Source organism: Solea senegalensis, linkage group LG13 (assembly GCF_019176455.1).
Source record: "Solea senegalensis isolate Sse05_10M linkage group LG13, IFAPA_SoseM_1, whole genome shotgun sequence".
Classification (NCBI taxonomy): Eukaryota; Metazoa; Chordata; class Actinopteri; order Pleuronectiformes; family Soleidae; genus Solea; species Solea senegalensis.
This window is the reverse complement of record NC_058033.1, coordinates 17,206,796-17,226,573: the sequence shown is the minus strand read 5'-3', so window position 1 is coordinate 17,226,573 and position 19,778 is coordinate 17,206,796. Positions and strand designations below refer to the sequence as shown.

General features: G+C 40.0%; 1 protein-coding gene across 2 annotated transcripts in view; it reads left to right on the top strand.

Moving 5' to 3' along the window:
- The window catches only part of LOC122779791 (replication protein A 70 kDa DNA-binding subunit-like), a 29,445-nt gene that overhangs the window by 1,319 nt on the left and 8,348 nt on the right, over nucleotides 1–19,778 (top strand). Inside the window, exons 4-14 of one of the 2 annotated variants that reach the window (XM_044042402.1) lie at nucleotides 175–283; nucleotides 367–458; nucleotides 706–798; nucleotides 5,729–5,874; nucleotides 5,920–5,996; nucleotides 7,761–7,863; nucleotides 7,987–8,055; nucleotides 9,666–9,858; nucleotides 14,020–14,156; nucleotides 14,889–15,037; nucleotides 16,574–16,703. In XM_044042402.1, the coding sequence (XP_043898337.1) occupies nucleotides 175–283; nucleotides 367–458; nucleotides 706–798; nucleotides 5,729–5,874; nucleotides 5,920–5,996; nucleotides 7,761–7,863; nucleotides 7,987–8,055; nucleotides 9,666–9,858; nucleotides 14,020–14,156; nucleotides 14,889–15,037; nucleotides 16,574–16,703 (1,298 nt within the window). Of the gene's footprint in view, nucleotides 1–174; nucleotides 284–366; nucleotides 459–705; nucleotides 799–5,728; nucleotides 5,997–7,760; nucleotides 7,864–7,986; nucleotides 8,056–9,665; nucleotides 9,859–14,019; nucleotides 14,157–14,888; nucleotides 15,038–16,573; nucleotides 16,704–19,778 lie in introns of both variants that reach the window. The other variant, XM_044042401.1, reaches the window with a different exon arrangement.

Sequence of the window (19,778 nt, the reverse complement as noted above, 5' to 3'; positions counted from 1 at the left end):
ACCAATGACCGATAAACATGTTCTCAAAAGTACTTGAATCTATTCATTTTAAGGTGTGTTGTGTGTTAATGTGTTAGTGGGCATGTGCAGATGTGTATGCAGCCTGTTGGGATTTGCTCCTGTTTTGCTTTTTCCACTCTGGGATTAATAAAATATTCTGTTTCTGGTATATAGCCTTCTTGCTGGACACCCAATTAAACCATCTGGCAGAAGAGAACCTCCTGGTACCAAACTGTGTTTGTAAACTGACAAAGACCATACTTGAGACATTGAAAGATGGCAGGTTTGTGTTTCCCCTTTGTCTCCTACTCCCATAGCTGTATTAATGCTATTTTTTAATTATCTTTTTTACTTCTTGTGTTTCAGGCGAGTGTTGGTGGTGACAGGTATCGAGATTCTGCAGAAGGCTGAGGAAACTGGTGGGAAGATTGGAAATCCCACTCCATATAAAGCAGATGGTATGTTTCTTTTAGAATGTACTGTTCATGAATGAAGTTAGAAATGTACTTTACAAACAGTAGTGTTGTCAAAATAAGTTTGATTCATGTTAAAAAAGTATCAGGTTAAGTTAGTGGGGGTGTTTACTGTTAGTTGGTGTTTCAGAGATTTATCAATTTCACCATTAAGATCAGAAGGGAGTTATTATCCTTTTGTCAGCCCTATATAGAACTTTGGTGGCTCCTAAAGTTCTTCTTTCATTTTCAGATGAGACATCACAGAGTATGGACTCGGGCACTTCTGTCTCTGAAGTCTCTTCATCAGCGGCCGTACCTGGACCCTCTGATACAAACAACAGCAGTGAGTGTGTCAAAAACACACTCTGCCTTTTTTTTTAGATTTTTATCTTGTTGACTTCTTAGTGGCTGTTTTTTCAGGAAAATCTGATGGTTCAGCAGTATTATATTTGTAGTGAAAGGTCATCAGCAGTGAGTTTAGCTTTGCGAAAATCTCCTATTGCAAATAAATCCCCAAGCACACATGCTTATTGATTACTACACTTACATTCTAACCATTGCAGGAATATACAACATTGAAACTTTTGAAGTCCACATGCAGCAGTGCACCATTTCTGATTTTTGATAGTTTAGTTTTGATGTATGGCATATAAAACATACTTTATCATGTTGATAATTTGCATGCAACTGCATGCAAGGTAGAGATGTCATGGTAAATACACCTGACCAAAAATAACAAAACCATTCCCACAGTAGCTTAAGATTTGTTTTTGGATATAACTTGCACTTGTCAAATAGATTCATATGAGTGAACAGATTAAATGCCACTCTAATATAGAACACAATTTCTGTACTGATTTATTAAGGCTTTAGTTGTATCCATGGTCAGTGGAGCCAATCCCAGCTGACACAGGATAAAAGAAGGGCTACATTATGGACAGGTCACCAGTCCATCTCAGGGCAAGCACACAGAGACGGACAACCATTCACTTTCATATGTATACCTATGGGCAATTAAGAGTGCTCCTTTTAACCTCCTTTGGAGTGTGGGAGAAAACCAGAGTTCCCCCGAGAAAGCCCACACACACACATGCAAACTCATGCAGAAAGGCCCTTGTTCCGACCGGGTCATGGACGCTGATCTTTTTGCTGCAAGGCAACAGCACTCACCAGTACTTAGCCGTGTGGCTGGCTTTAAAGTTATAAATAATAATAAAAATGTAAAGTCAGGGAAGTAAGTGGGTATCATTTTCAAGTAATAACTCATTCATACATTTATTCATATAGCACACTAAAAATAACAGGTTGATTTAAGACAAAAGATTAGACAAAGTACAAATAACAAATCAGAACAGTTACTTAATCTCAGATTGTGTCTGGATTAAAAGCATGATTAAAGAGGTAAGACGTTGAATTGGACAGACAGACTTACTGTATGTGGGACAGTATATTATTATTGCAACAGCAGAGAAAACCTTGTCACATTAAGAGCTTAACAGCTGACCTGAGTGACCCTGGAGCAGAATATGGACTTAAGAGATCAAGTGTGAGACCATTGAGAGCTTTTGAGGCAACTTGTTGAATTTTGAAATGACTTCTATCTTTGGTTGGCTTTAAATTTAAATCATTTGAAAAACTCAAATTTTACCAACAGAGGGAGCCATGCACTTTCTGTTTGAGAAATGCTGCTGAGTGATTTTCTGTTCTCATCATTTCCCCCCTCAGTTATATTTCACTGCAGCCGTAAGCCCCAGACCTGCAGATGGCTGAAATGCGTGAGGTTTTGTTCTTTTCATATGTGGCTCAGAGACTACATGGAATGTTATTATTTGTATTGAATATTTTCTTTTAACCTATTGAATGTAGTCAGTCACAGTACATGCTAAATTAAGGTAGAACTTTATTTCCCTCAGTTCAGGGGCATTTTTTCATATCACATTGTGCAATTTTATCATAGTCACTGCTCAGCTTTTGAAGCGTGCAACTATCTTGTTGCCCACTGGCCATCGCAGCTGATGGAGACCATAACTCACACTTTCACAGTTTTACCACCAACAAGACTTTTATTCCAGAACACAACCCCCAAATAATCGTTGGTTTTCTGCCAAGCCTGACTGGTGCCATGAATCATGCCTAAAGTAGCCTGTGTTTTATTTCAGCCTCTTTTATTACCTCAGTCTTTGTTTCTTTCAGTTGTTTCATACCAGCAGCTGCTCAAAGCATTGACATTGATTTTTGTTATGTGGTAGAAGCAAACGCAGTGGTCCTCTTCAGTGGAAGGTGTACATATGTGGGTGGATAATGAGTGCTTGGTATATAAGTTGTGTTTGTGCATATGTAGGTGTGTGTCCGTTTGTGTATGTGTTGTGACTGAAGGAGCTTGTGTGGGCCGATAACTCCTCCAATTCACGTTTTCATTAATATCGGGTTGTGGACTGAATCCCCATGTAGCGATGCACAGACAGAGGCGGGGTGGGGGACTCTGCAAAGATGAGACTCTGCATTAAATAGTTTATCAGCCTCTATCCACATTTTGATCCTTTGATCCGTGCCAGAGATCCTGCCAGGTACAGAAAACCAACTGCTCTGTTTTATTGTTTTGTTGTTGCAATGGTCCTGCTTTCCCCTGTAGAGCCGAAATCAAATCTTATGCTCAAAAACTCGTGTTTTCTCCAACTGACTGCAGCTCAGTGTTTGATTATGTTCCAATATTTCTGAAAATCGGCATTTTCAGTAAGTAGATGAATTTGTTTGTATTTCTTAAATTGCTCAATGCTGCAAATCGTTGCCTGTGAGCTGTGGATGAAGGAATGAATAGGTACAGTGCTGTTATATTGGAAGCCACAAGTTCATGCTTCCATGAGGCCTTAAGACTTTGAGAAACACACTGAATCTCCAGGAGCCTCCATTTGGCTAATGTGGCTCATCACTTCCTACGCTCGTGTCTCTTCCCCGTGTCTTGCCTCCTGCCAGTGGGTTTGACAGAGAGCCTAGATGAAAGGAATAAATAGAGGCATGTGCAGTATGTTTGTAATGTTCAGGCTTAGCAATAGTTCTTATTTTTATAGCTGTCCATCCATCCATCGCTTCAGGTTCTCACATAGATTATCTGACCAATTACGAAACAGGTTTCCGACAAACTGTGGTTTACCTTTCAGATTGGAAGGATGTAATCAGAGAACATGTTCTTCAAGAGTCAGCAGTGTAGAATTGCAAATACTTGTCAACCAGGGGCAGCCCCACAACATCCAGAGCCTTTAGGGTGATTCTCATTCCTCCCTGGGTTGTTTAACTACCTCAGCGACTTCAACCCCAGCGATAAGAGAGTCCACTCTTTCAACCTCTTACTCTGCTTTCTCTATGGAACACATGGTGGTACGATCGAGGAGATCCTTGAGGAGTATTCCTTTCACCGTGTATTTCCTCAGTTTGAGGTCAGCAGCTCACCAGTCCCAGTGTAAACAAACACCGTGAACAGGAAGACATTTCTCTCTTCTGATTGGTGGAATGGTTTGCCGGAATTTATTTGGCACAGACTGGATGTCCTGCTCCATGGTCTCACCGAACACACCACACCTCAAGCCCTGTGGGACTCTGGTGACTCCTGGTCACCACCAATCCCAGAGCCTCCACCAGGACGTCCCCGGAATGCGGTTAATTCTGCTGGAGGTGGGAGTTGAAGACCATCTTGACAGAGGCCTCAGCCAGATGTTCCTAGCAAACCTTCATGACACAATTATATCTACCAGTTTGATGATTCAGCATCCTTCAAACCGTGTTTTGTCTGGGCATTCACAAAGGACCAATTTGCCTTGGGAGACCCTATCAGGGGCTAATTACCCCCGATAACATAGCTCCTAGGATCATTCTCACACTCCTCGACCACGATAAGGTGTCGGTCTAAATGTTTTGAGCATTTAATATTGTTCTACCTTTGTAAGTTACTCTACATTAAAGAGAACCCGTCAGAATTTGAGTCAAGTTAATTATCAGTAATAACAAACAAAAGGAACAATCTTTAAGAGTAGGAGTAAAGTCAGGGGTCATGGCACACAGTTCTGTTTCCATTTAAATATTCATCAGCAGCCATCACTTAAAATAGACTACCTTCGAACTGCTTTGCAGATGATATTTAAATTCCAACAAGATCTGCACCCGCTGAAGTGCAGTTAAAAAAAAACAGCATTATTCATCAGTAACTGTTATCTGCAGGTCTTTGTACTAACTGCTCTTTTTCTCTTCTGTCTCTCATGATCACAAACACACACGCATTTTGTTCATTTTCTGTTTGTACCGCTTTCTTTTTCTCTTTATGTTTGTCTGAGTGACACGCTCTTACTAAACAGGCTTTGCAAACAGGGATAGTTGATTATGTTGTTGGCATTCACATTAGTAGCTTGTATTGATCTTGAGCAAAAAAAATGAAGAGCCTTGTAACGGCTCTGTGTCCCTCACTGCCCTCTAAAACCATGTCACCCATCCCAACCGCCTATCATCTCTCCTTCTCTTCTTTCATACAACTTGTGTGTGGCTTTTGAGGTTATTTGCCCTGTGTGTGCAGATACTGTAGCTGGTCATTCTGTTATTTTGCTCAAAAAACAATGTGATATTTCTGTTCAGCACAGGGCAGCATATGGCTATAATGCATTAAGTCTCTTTCTTTCACTATGACTCAAACTAAGCAAAAAGTTTGCTAGTCTTGCTTCATGAGTGTTTAATTTCTGGTGTCATGGCCACGAGGCTGATATTCTGATAATGAATCCTAATAATTTTGTTCATATGACTTCAAGACAAAGGTACAGCAATTATGGGATTTATGATTAATGTTTGGCAATCTTACTCGAGTAAAAAAAAACTGAATTCATTGGCACAACAGAGCTCTTCAGGGAGACTTTAACTTTTACAGGTATTTTATATTTTTGGCAGCAGCTCACTCGAGTCATCAACGGCACTGTCATAACATTAAATTTGTCTGAGCGTTCAACCAAGTTTCTACCACCTACGAGCAAATTGGTCATTGCTATATGAATTGAGAATTGTACTTGCAAATAATTTATCAGTATTAGATACTGTTTTTGATTACAATGATGACATTTTGTAGCCTAAAGGGTCAATATTGTATCTTGTAATTTTGTGCAATGTTCTTCTGTCATTGAGAGACATACGATGCAGGTATTTTTCCTCCAACAATAATTTACTTATCTTTCAGTGCCATTAAAATGCACTCTTGTTGGTTTAAAATTGTTTTTCTCTTTGTCTTTGTTTCTGAGTAGCCCCCTCTCCTCGAGGCTATGGGAGTGGATTTGGAGCGACAGCTTCGCCCATGAAGACTTCGCCCATGATGACTTCGCCTATGAGAGCTTCGCCCATGAAGGCGTCACCGATGAAGGCGTCGCCCATGAAGACTTCGCCCATGAAGGTGTCACCCATGAAGGCGTCACCCATGCAGGCGTCGCCCATGAAGACGTCACCCATGAAGACGTCACCCATGAAGACTGGTTCTGTGATTTCTATTGCTAAACTCAACCCTTACCAAACCAAGTAAGTTGAAGTTATTTTTTGTCCATGTCTGGATGTGATGTGTAACCTCAACTTCACTTCTGTGTATTTTTACCCAAATGTGAAGCACAGTCTGTGCCTGTGTACATTTATTGATGATATCATTTAATGTTGATTGTTTTCTCCTCCTCGTTCTTCATCTAAACTATTTCCTCTGTATCTATTTGTTTGCTATCCACCTTCTTACTATCATTTCCGAGAAGCACTATGGGGCATGTTTGAAAGTCTATATATGTGTTTGTGTTGGCATCTGCAACTATTCACTTTTTTTTTTCCTCCCTTCATATTATTGTAAGTGGCTGTGTGGATGTGAGCGTGCATGTGAGTCACCCCATTTGCATGGAAATGAAATGACCAATCTTGCCTCAGAAACGGACACTTAAATGGCAGGTACTGCTGGGTCTCAATGATTTGCTGCTGAGGTTTTGATTCTGTTATTTGGCCCAGTGGGGATTTGACCAATCTCCCCTTTTTACCCGTTTCCTTTTCCTCTCACATTTTTTTTTACCTCCTCCAGGGTTCCACTTAACTGCAGTTTTTTTCCTCTTTGCGTCTTATCATTTCATTAGGCCTAAGTCTGTGTCTCTGACCTTTTTAAGGTGGCTGTAAAAATACACAGAGCACAGTATACCAAGATGTAGTTTTTCAGATTACTGTAAAGGTTCTCTGTCAACTTGCCCTCTATATTTGGGCTCTGATAATGTGCCTTGTTTGAAATTACAAGCTGTAAAGATAACTGTGCCTGTAGGTGCTATAATAAACTGATGACTGCTTCAACTTTGATGTTGGGGAGTAGTACAGTGAGTAAAACGGATGACTTCAGCGACTGTGCTTCTGCCATGTATGTTTGTGTCAACACATTCACACACTGCATGTACGTGTCTTACACAGTGCATGTGCACATGCTTTTATTGAAAGTCCGCATGGCTTTCTCATCCCATTCTGCTAGTGTTAAGTAATAGCATGTAGAACATACTATAATTGGCTTTTGGCTGCCATAAACCTTGGTGGAGCAGTCTTATCCATACTGAGCAGGGAATGAGGTTCACTGTGGGCTGGCAGCTGCTCTCATGATAGGGGATTTAATTGCAGGCAAAGTTATGGTATGAATATCCTCCACTGCACAATTATCATTGCCGTCACAAAGCTTACTGCTGCATCAACTGGCTGTTGTAAAAACAGAAGCACATGTTAAATGCATCCAGTAGTTGGAAGAAGTACACTACTGATAAATCCTTAAAAATAAATCTTTTGGATTCTTGTTTTTATTTTATGAAACTTTCAGAAATAAACTCATTTTATTTCCCAGGTAATTGTTGTTTTGCACAGTGGTGTATCAGTTGGTGGCTGATGTTAGTTGAGTGGGGATGCTCATTAACTAAAGAGGGCTTTTTAAAGATTCTCTGCAGCATTTATTTTGACCTTTAGAGAGCAGCTCTTTTTTTCCTTGCACATAACTGCGTTGGTTAAAGAAAACGTCTATACAATTCTAAAATTCTAAATCTAAACAAGGATATTCTCTACATTAAGTGTTTTTAGGCGTTTTCATCAAAGTATTCTGCTGGAAAATGTGAACAAGGGTTTCAATGTTGGTTTGGAAAGCATTTGGACAAGTTTTCTCTCTGTGTTGCTTTTGAGGTTAAAGTGTTAAGATAAAATTAATTTAACATGTTTTTTGTTTTGTTGACCTATGTTGAAAGTTCTGGTTCAGTATTACTAATGTTGACTCTGTGTATATCACTATAGCTGGACTATCAAAGCACGAGTCACCAATAAGTCCAATGTCCGCTCCTGGAGCAACTCCAAAGGGGAGGGCAAGCTCTTCTCCTTTGAGATAGTGGATGAGAGTGTGAGTACATGTGTTTAGAGGTCTGAATATCTATTTGTTACACATCATCATGTCACACTTGACCATGTTTAATGTTATGCATGCAACAGAATGTTTATTTATGGAAATGTGTTTGATCAACAGGGAGAAATCAGGCTCACAGCCTTCAACAAGGAAGTGGACAGGTTTTTCACTTTACTGGAGCAAGGAAAGGTGAGCAAGTGCCACTGACCTGTATCCAGGTCAAGTTCACACAAAATTATATTTTTCAATGTGTTGCACATTACCCAAGATGCAAATGCTGCGTGTAAATGTTTTCTACTTTCTACCAATTATGTAAGGAACTCAAGTCATAAACTCAGTGTACTACTGTGTATCTAAAGACTGATGAATTCACAATCAACTTGCAGATAAATCCCGAGTCAAATTTCCATTTTGTGTACACACTGTGCTCCAAACACTTGAATTAGTTGTCAGATGTGGTCTATAAAACCCTACAAAATCCTCCCATGCCTGCAGGACTTCTGGTCATTGTATTACGGTATCATGTGAGATTTTAAAGGAAAGAAGTACTGTCATCACACCATGAAGGGAATAAGTAGCAGCCTTCAACTCTCACAATCTGCATGGACGTGTACAGTGAATATTGCATTCAGGTAGACTTCAAAAGCACTAACCACAAATACGAATCCATTTACCAAACTTGGTCTAAGTCTTGAATGCAGAATTTTTTAATAGGATCATCTGTCAGGAAGAGGACCTGTTGAAGACCATTATGTCTACAGCATCTGCTTTGTGGTCCCTTTTTTTAATAAATGCAGTGCCTACTAGCTCAAGCTGCTCTTGCATAACTGATGGTGACACTGACCTACGATCTTGCTTCAGGGCTGCTAACCCGAAGCTGAAGTTCATGCAGTCTTAAAAGAACAATTCACAATTTCAATCCCTTATTAATACTAGTAAGGACTCAAAGTTGTTCCTTATATTAGATATCGCTGTATATTACATTTGAGTAGTTAAATAGCACCATTAATAGATCGAAGGTAATGTTAAATGTAAGATGATTTATATATGGAGGGAGGGATAGAGTTGCCAGCAGTCAGCAGCGGTCTCAGGGCAATGCCCTCAGTGCATGCTCTGCATATGTTCCCATATTGATGCATTTGGAGCAGTTAGAACACATGCCGGTGCTCTTGCTCAACTCAATCCGGTCGGCAGAGCTTAATAACTCAATTAACCCTGGCCATCATTTTGCTAGTCGCACAGACTTAGGTATCAGTTACTGGCAGTGACTCCCAACACAGCCCCCGATCCAATTTGTGCCCTCTGCTCTCCAAAGATAAATAAAGGGATGAATCTGTCTTCCCTCTGTGTTCTAATCATTGACAGACTAGTGAGTCGGTGTGACCGGCTCTGAGTGGCCAGCATGCTTATCACGTTAGTTTCATGCTTCTGTCTTTGTGTGGGATGAAAAAGAGAAGTCAGGGAAAGAGATCAGGTCACACAAACAAACTCAGAGGCTGAGAGATTGGATAATGTATTGAGCTGGGAAAGCAAATGAAGACGTGTACTGTCTAGCAAACTTGCCCACAGCAGCTTCTTATTTTCTGGTGAATTAGAGAAGTGATGGGGCTGATATGAAGCCACATCTTAGCTGGACCTCAAGTGTTTTCCATTTCTATTAAGAGGTGTTTGTAGAAGAAGAATTTCCTTGGCAGGATCAATAAAGTATTTGTCCATTTTGAACAGTTGCCTGTTACTGGAAATACGCAGCTTGATTAAGTCTATTTTTATGAAGCACCATATTTATTTGTTCCTTGTAGGTGTACTACATCTCCAAAGCTACGGTGAAGATCGCCAACAAACAGTTCAACAGACTGAAGAATGACTATGAGATTACCCTCCATGCTCATTCCTCCATTGTGTTGTGTGATGACAGTCAAGGTGTCCCCACACTGCACTTTGACTTTGTGCCCATTGCGGAGCTGGAAAACAAAGAGAAAGACACCATCCTTGGTAAGAGATGTTGCATTGAGATTCAATTAATTATGTATTTTTTTTACCCGGAGACCAGTAAAAGAACAGGTGAGTTAGCAGGTAGAGCTTAAGTGCAAATCGGAATTAAGAGGCTGAGCAGCACTATGTTTTTTAACCTTTCAGACTTTGTTTCAGGAACATTGACACTCATCTGATTTAGAGTTATGTTATATATCAAACCAGTTAGTACTCCAAGTGTACAGATATTGTGACTCAATGTGTGACTCAAGGTGTTACTGACAGAAAATGTGAAATGTGTGAAAGTCATAAATGGAAGTGCACAAATTGGGCGAGATATTTAATACATTCTTTTGGCTGCTGTGTTTGTAGCTTGTCCAATTAGGTGGAAAACAAAGCTTATGATGATGATAAAGTTATGCCTTAAGTCAGGGGTCGGGAACCTTTTTGACTCAGAGAGCCATGAAAGCAAAATATTTGCAAATTTATTTCAGTGAGAGCCATATAATATATTTTAAGACTGAATTTAACTAAATGTAAGTATAATAAGCCTCTGAATTTATTCTTTTAAATAAGTTATAATACTCACCATTAATGCGACTTCTGGTTCTTGTGGACCCTTTTATTGGCAGAACAGCAAGACTTTCTTCGCGCAGTGTGTCACCAGCAGCATATCTTGCAATCACACTGAACTGCGACAAATGACTTACGTCTGTTGACTCATCCAAAGCCAGGGAATAGAACGGTGCTGCATTTATGTCATTCACTTGCGTTTCCTCCACTTCCAAAATCTATGGATGGATTAAAACAAGTGATAATATTTTATGTTTTATCTGAAAAGCCGAAATCTGCGAGCCAGATGCAATCATCAAAAGAGCCACACCTGGCTCGCGAGCCATAGGTTCCCTACCCCTGCCTTAAGTGATGCCTATGACTGATGTCAGTAAAGAATAGTCTGGCTAGAACACATTGGGCCTCATTTAAAGATTAAGAGTTTAGATTTTTGAAGTGTGACGACATGAGGTACTGAAACATAGTCAGTATAGGCATATCCTCACTTCCAAAATGGGAAATAAGGCAGAAAATATTCCAGAGAAGGTTCACATAATAAATTTGAAGCCACTTCAAGTGAATGCTTAAGAATATGTTGCCATAGACTTGAAAGTCTTGTGCCCCCATGAGCCAAAAACACAACAAACATTTTCATTCATCTGTCTCAGTGCAAGTAAAAGCAACACATCAGTCATACAATGAAAACTAAATGGAACTACTTTTTTTTTCTTTTATCAACCAACTGATAGCTGTTTTCATAAGATTTGACATTTGGCATCATTGTGCCCCTAAAATTATTCCTGTAATTCAGTGTAAGGTAGCTTACCTTCTCTGCCTAAGAGTGATAAGGTGTCATTCTCAAAATATTACTTTCACCCCACATACCTGAAATTTGTCAGGAAATAGAAAAACATTTTTTTTTGCCTATTTAGAGGTTGGAGAATGTGAAACAATCAGAAGATATAAATAAAAGAGCTGTCATTGACGTCATCACAGCTGCACGGCACCGTGTTGGCACTGAAATAAAGCAGTGATTTTTGTGACTTAAAGTCGAAGACTAAAACAAAGTGGGCCATGGCTAATATAGGAGGGAATTATTTAGCTATTAGATTAGAAGAGAATATTACAGCAATGTGAACGATATACAGGTTGGACAGGTGCAGTGGAGGACTATACTCGCCAACAACCTACATGAAGAAGGCAACTACTGAACTCAGTTAGTTTGTATTCTAATCCCCTTAAATAACGATGGCCTTGTAATAGTGAGCACATTGTTAAGTCTGATGAACTTTGGTAGAAAAGTGTCAGATTATCTGTGCATGACAACAATAGGATTGCTAAATATGGCTTTGTCTTATACCAATATCAAAGCCTTGAATACCCTCGGTATCAATATCAGTCTCTTTAAATAAGTTCACTGATCCCACCAAGTCATTTAGCCATTTCAAAAACATTATGCTCCAACTGAGTAACAAATATTTTCCGCACATAAAAGGAGAAATGGATGAGCTTAACTGTTAACTTATCTTAACTTAACTGTTTTTTGTTTTTGTTTTTCCCCTTTTTCAAGCTTAAAACAAATGCACACAGCTGACATGATCACTGTCACTGTCATCTCGTTCTACAGCCTATGCTTTGTGAAGCACGATTACGTGATAATTAAGATTTGAAGATAACATTGGATTTGACTTTGTCCGATATCAGATCAAATCATTTTCAACAGTATTAGACCGATAATGAGTATCAGATTGACTCATTCCAAGATGACAGGATTGTCAGTTGTTAGTATTTATCAGATGGACCATCTTTCAATTAAGTAAACCTAAGCAATTTAAGACCAAAGGTGAAAAGAAAAATTACTATTAGATGGGCACCTGCCAGTCACTCATGAACCTGAAGTGGGGAAGGATACATTATGACAAGGTGAGAGGGAATGTTAATTCAGATATACAGAATAAGAGGTTAATGGGAATTATTATGGGAATTATCACAACTACAGATAAAGAGGCATGTCCCAGTGAGGTTCAAGCAAATGATCTGACTTTAATTTTTGAATCTGCTTTTGGTCCTTTTACTGAAAGACAAACTGTTGTCTGTAGTGCAAGTACAGTATATGGTATAACTGAAATGGGCATTTTTACACAAAATATTGTTTGGATGCAGAATTATTGCCCTTTGGACGACATCTTTGGGTTGGAACAATTACTTCTTTTCTCACGACACCTATCAGCACAGGTCCATATGCTGAATCACTCGTCCAGATGTGATATTTGAACTGCACTGTAGTTAAGTGCCTTTACTGCATTGCGTCAGCAAAACACAACAGCAACATCTGGAAGGCAAGCAGGGTTATTGATTCTTTAAAGTGTTTGATAAGAACTTAATGGTCGTAAAGAAAATAACCTAGTCCAACCTTCTGAGATTAGAGTATTGTTGGTTTATATCTGAGCAGTAATATTGCACAATTAAATTAGTGTAAGCATTGGGTAGCACAAGCTAGCCCAGTAGCAAACTACTCAGTTAAGGGATGCACTCAGCAGTTTACCTGCAGGAGTGTGTTAACATTGGTCTCAGAAGGGCAGCAGTACACGTCCTGTGCATCATCTGTTGTCTCACCCTCTCTCCACTTCCGCTCTCTCACTGCGCCTCTGTTAAATAGGGGATTATAACATGGTAATGAGAACTGTCAGCCTGTTTCTGTGGTGATAATGGAGTTCAGAGGTGGGTGACATCGTTTCAATCATAATGGAATTAAGCAGCGCTGAGAAAGCACAGACAAGAGCGCAAGGGAGGAACAGGGGGAGGGGGGGTTTAGAGAAAGGTTAGTGGAGGTGGCAGACGGGAGGATGAAGCTCAGAGAATCACTCGTTCCAGAAGTCTGTTCTATTATTCTGCCCAGTCATATTATATAATGTGTGGGCAGTAGTCTTAGATGATCAACGGGAAATTGTTTACCACAATAGTGATGTTTCTGAGGTAAGAAAGAAGGCTGCAGTCGCTAAAAACCCCAATAATACAATGCACAATTTAAAATACTGAAATCCACTTTGCAGATGGTTGAAAGAAATGTTTTTGTGTTTTTCATCTAATTCTCTGTGTGTGTGAATGTCTATTTGTTTACCTTGTTTTCAGAAACCATCTAAAAACCTAATTTGTTGTTGGTCCTTCACAGATAACATTTACTTGCTCTGTTAAGTTTTTATTATTAGTCATGGAGGGCCACCTCAGTGATGACTGCGCTTTAGAGCAGTCATCCTGAATGAAGTGGTTAGGCCTTGAGCATGACAGAAAACATGAATGAAGAATGAGTTTGTTTGTTTGTTATGATTTGTAAATATGGGCCTGGATGTGAGCCAGCCTTTTATGACATTTGTCAGTCTGATGCGACTTGGCAATATCAGAGCAATGTCATCTCTGCTGGTTTGGATCTTTACTGCTTACAATGCAATAACAATTTACATAATGTAGTGAATATCCAGAGGGCCCTTTTTACACTTCTTGCCAAAGCTCTGTTCACATATTGCACCATTGCCTCCTTTTTCTTATGTCTCAGTCTCAGTAGCCATATTTGTCTGCCTATATTCACAAGATATCTATAGATGGAAATATAACGGTTCTCTCTGCCTATAGATATTATCGGTGTGTGTAAGAGTGCAGAGGATGTATCCAAAATCACCACTAAGACCAGCAGAGAAGTTTCCAAGAGGGCCATCAGCCTGATAGACACAACTGAAACAGTGGTGACAGTCACACTGTGGGGAGAGGAGGTAATAACTGTAATCCCCTGTCTCTCTCTGTCTCTCTCTTTCTCTCTTTGTTTATCCAAGGGTGATGTTTAATATTAAAACATATGGTGCCAACTCTAATGAATCATATGTTTATGATGTTATGATGGTGTCCCTGTCAGTGCACACCACGTGACTCTGTGTGCTCTTGCATGCCGAGAATTTTTGAAAAATTTGGATCATTCAAATCCATTCCTTTGACCTTCAGTAGGGTTTTGGATCACATTCCCTGGTTTGATACAGAAGGCTAAATATCTCTTAAATGTTCATGAAATGGCAGCATTTTTTTCTCTTAGGTCATTGAATGTGCAAGAGTTTAATCCCTCCTCATTGCCAAGATCTAAGCATTACTTACAAATTAATTTGAAGTGAGTCCAATTATCAAAGCAAACTACACAAACCACATTTTACTTTCCAGCCTGCAGACTCAGACTGAGCATACAATGACATAGCTAAATGGTAGATGGTCTGCTTATATGAATTACTTGCCAATATTAATGATCAATCAAAGTGTTTTATGCTTCAAGTCACATTCGCAGATACAAACATTCATACAACACTTGAAAATGGGACATTTGGTGCTCTGTGTCTCACTCAAGAAAACCACCGACCTTCAGCTTAGTTGACGACCCACTCTACCTCCTGAGCCACAGACATCCACTTCTATCATCAGTTGCTCTCTTACTGTAACACTGTTTTTTTCCCTCTCTCAAGGCAGAGAAGTTTAATTGCACAAGGGAGCCTGTGGTTGCCATTAAAGGAGCTCGCTTGTCAGATTTTGGAGGCAGATCTCTCTCTACTTTGTTCAGCTCAACAGTCATGGTCAACCCAGACATACCAGAGGCTTTCAGATTGAGGGCCTGGTGAGTCACACTCACTCATACATTGAATTGTCTATAGTTTTTCAGCTGGCATGTACATTGTTTTGTACTTCGTTTTGTTTTATTCTTTCGGGCTTCTCCCTCCCAGGGTTTGCCACAGTGCATCAATGCTAAACACGGAACCTTTTCAAACAAAAAACCCACAATAACAATAATAATAAACTTGATCGCAAAAGCCTTGATGAACACTTGCCACGACCCCGGTGGCATGTGCCTCATCAGTCCAAGCAAGACTCTAGACAGGATGTAGACAGGATTGGATAGAGGGAATAACAGAACAGCGGAACAGGCATATTTCTGGATTCTAGCTCTGTGCTGGTACTCTACAACATGTACAGAGATGGGCATACGGCGAGCTACATCAAAATGGATTCCAGTTACTGTGAAGGGATTTTGAATTATGACTCATTCACTCATTAAGTTCCCATGTCTGGCCACCCCTGAAATATAAATGGGGCTTTTTATTCTGTGTGTACACAGGCTTCAGAGTACATGTGTCTTCTTGTGTATCACACTACTATCACACTACAGCATGCTCACGACATCATGTAGACTGCAACAAATGAAGGGGAAAGGGATTTGGGACCTATGGGCCTGTGTTTCATGGTAAATCTTTGAGAATGCAATGTGAAATGACAATGAATGTTATTGATAAAAAAAAAAAATGTGTTTAACAGTCCTTTTTAGCATGTAGATTTGCACTCTACAAAGAGTGCAAATCAGTCTGACCCCCATGGTGATGTGTTTCTTTGTGGGTTTTGTTTTGACTGGGCTGTTGCTAATTGAAGGAAAGTGATGAATTTGGATGATGCCTTGATTGGATTGTTCTGCTCACCGGGAATGTAGAGCAGGAGTCCCACTGATACATTAAGATGCTAAAGGGCATATTAAAGAGGTAGATAAATGAATAGATGGAGTGGGTAGACAAGAACACAAATGGGTTAGTTTTGTTCTTCTTCTAGTCCCCCAGTGTACATGGCCTGAAATAAATTTGAGGACTGATTGATGTATGAATGCGTGTAGATAGCAGTCAGGGTGTCAGATAAGAGATGACAGAATGCAGATGCAGTGGCTGGAAATCAGTTCAGTCACAGATGAGGAGGGTCTCTTTCGATAGCAAAGCAAATACAACGTTAGCGACACAATGCTCCCTCAGAGGAGATATCAAAGTGTGTTAATACAATATTTTCACAAACACATATACACCTCCTTTTGCAAGCACCTTTTTCCCCAGACTTGTTCATTTATGAATAAGATTAATGGCATTTTATCTCTAATATAGCACCTTGGTATACATGGTTCATTAGGTGAGCGCACCTTCGATGTAAAATGCACTGCAGCAGTCTGTGCTTTCTTAATGTTTTCTTTCATTCTCTCTCCTTACACTCTAATGTATGACATATTTCACACAAAGTGCTGTACAGTCATAAGCAAGGAAAAATATGTGTGCATGTGTATGTTGAGCATGTTTGTTCATACCTTTATTATTATTTGTGCTCTGTACATTTTATTGTCAAGGTACGACCAGGAAGGCTATGCTGTTGAGAGCCAGTCCCTGACATACACAGGGTCAGCGAGCAGCGCATCGAGGATAAACTGGAAAACACTGAGTGATGTAAAGAATGAACAGATGGGACAAGACGAGAAGGTACAGTGCACACAGACCTACTTACTTGCATGTATTCCATAAATGTATGTTCATATGCAGTACATACGTACAGCAGAGAAATTAACTTTTTAAAAAGGAGGTATGTATGAGTGCACCTAAATGCAAAAGCAACATAGAAGGACTGGTTCACCAAAACCAAAGAAAAAATACCAGAGATAAAATGGTGAGCAAGGAAACACATTGCTGGAAACAGATTGGTCCGTGAGTCAGTAAGTCCGTCTGTCATGCATGCAGCTGGCTACTGTTTGAAAAGGAAAGAAAAAGAACCCTACAACAGATGGTATAATGTCAACATAACTACTGTGCAACAGACAGTTTGATTCCTCAGAATGTTTTCACGTTGTTAGAAAAGCAGGGTAAACACTGGGTTTCGGTGTCAGTCTGTCATCATGAAAGGTTTAAGACACACAGCAGCAAATCCATCACTTTGACGTTTTTGACTTGTTTCTCTTTCTTACTCTTACTACCCCCATTGCTATGGCTTATGTTTTATGTAGCAGCACATATTTGCCATATTAACTGCTTGTGGAATTTTGAAAATCAGAGATCAGACTGGAAGTCTCTCATTATCTTAGTATCAAAGAAAATTGTACGCGTATAGACATGGATTTAACGATCTATAAAACGGACACCACCTCAGAGTCAGGCTGCCATTCACGGTTAATAAGAGCAGCTCTCGGCGGCATGTTCCAATGACTTTGTAGACTCGAGTTGTGGTTTTGTGGTCTTGTTTTAGCCCTGTGTGTGTGGTGGATAGTGATGCGCACGTATTTAGCAGCATTGAATGAAGTACCATATGTGACTGGGGTAGCATATGGAAGCCCTCATGCCAGTTCAAGGAGTTTCTTCTCAGAGAATTATAATTTTTTTCCACTAAAGCCTGGTATGTGCCTTTCATAAAATGTTGGGTTTATTTTCAATTAGTCACCGTCATTCCACACAAAAAGAAGTCAAGCATCAATGTCATTTGGAAAAAAAAAAAAAAAGTTTCTATTTATGTTTTGGAGATGTTGAAGCCTACAGGGCATAACATTACCAGAGGGGAAGTAGCACAGTCTGAGAACATGGGAGAGAGAGAAGGTGTAGACAGGCCAAGCAGAGACACTTAAACTTCCTGTCACTTACAAAGCTACAGTGAAAGATGGAAGGAAAAAAGACCTCAGGAAGAAAATGGGGGAAAAAGGGAGAGTGCGTGGTGATAAATAGAGCCGAGTGAAAAGGGATCTTAAGAAAAGGAATGCAAATAGGAACTGTTAGCTGGCAGAATGGAGGAAAAGAGTTGAAAGGTTATTGTGGACATAATTTAAACTCAGATTTTTCCATAATTTTTTCTGTCTTTGTCTGTCATATTCCCTTTTGTTTTTCCCTCTTTTCTTTCTCTGCCTCTCATACCCCGAACCATTTCTGTAATTGAAGGGCTCTAAGGTGGATGTCTATCACATACTCTGAGGCACTGCCTTGGAAATCCAAATCATTAGCTTATACTTTTAAGCAATCTGATTTGTTCCTCTACCTTTTCTCCACCGTGTGAGTGTGTGAATGTGAGTGTACAAGTCATTCCTAATTAATGAAACGGTGTGTGTTTGGGTTTGAGGACAGGCATTAAAGTTGGCATGTGCAGCCACGTCAATTATGTGAAGTAGATTTTCACTTGGTTGCCTTTCCACATACAAATTTTAATTGCATTTAGGTGCCAGAAGGTGACACAGGGATTTTCTGTGATTAGGATGAAAGCAATTGTGTGTATGGTTGGTATGTCTGTGTGTGTGTGTCTCTCTCTCTCTCTCTCTCTGTCTCTCTCTCTCTCTCTCTCTCTCTCTTTCTCTCTTTAGGAGAGTATGCTCACATATTTTGTTATGTCTGTGTGTCTTGAGAGTGTTATTGTGTATCTGTTTTTGTGTGCAGTGTTAGTCATGCTCTTCATCTTGGTTCTCCACAGTGTGCTTAAGGTTAAGACTTTGCCCTAAGGCTTCTGCATACACACTGGAATACAGAGGAAGAGGGAAGAAAAACACACTGAAGGGGAAGGGGGAGAGATGATTGCAAATGCAGGGGAATTTATTTAGAGTGGGTAATGGAAGTTGTAATGGAAGCGGTGCGATCCAGATTGAGCTGACCTCCATCATCATATTCTCCGTAGCTTCTGCCAACACAATGAGTCGTGAACAAGCCTTGAATGAAAGCATCCTGTATTTTTCCAACTGCCATGTCCACCCTCCCACCACCTTCCTCACCACTTGTCTTCCCACCTCTCTTGGCTTCCAGCACTCATCTGCCCATGTCTGCAAAATGTGATGCGGCAGGAACAACGGCAGAAACATGGGAGGGGGTGTGCTGAGTAGGAGAGGGCTGTTGCTAAGGGGAAAATTCTCCCAATTAATAAAACCTTCTTACTTAGTGTTGTAGGGGTTCTTGCTATGTGATGGGTACTGGGTAGACGGGTGGGTGGACAGATTATGAGGCTGTGAGTCAGTAGAGAAAATATTGGAGAGCTCTCAGTATCACTCTGACTGACAGTATCTATAGAGGTCATGGGGACACAGCATAACATCAACCATCTCATGAGGAATGTAGAATTTAAAAAAAAAAGGGTCTTTTCGTCTTACCGAACATCTCACACAGCTTTGTGTGAATTCTGCCAGTATCCTAACATGAGTCTTTGATAGACTTATCTAGGCCAACGTTATAAATGAGTCAGTTCTAGCTTGTACTTGTCATCGTAGGAACAAGCATTTCATTTCAAATTTGAGCCGGAATGCCAACGTCTTGTTTAAGGCACATGTTGTATGCTATGTGTTGGTTTTCTTAAATCCATGCATGTCCCCCATCTCCTCCTCTCCCCAGTCGGTCCACTGTTTGCGTTCTTTATATTTATATTTATGGAAATTGAATGCTGTGCTTCTCAACAAGATGAGAGAATATCTTTCTTTCCCCCAGAGTTGGCATTTCTTTCCCTTTTCTGCTGTTGATTTTACCAGTGTGAGTTCTGACGCCTAAGGTGCTAATATCTGTTTAAATTACAGCGTTGTTGCTGCATTTTAATTTGATTCTTTT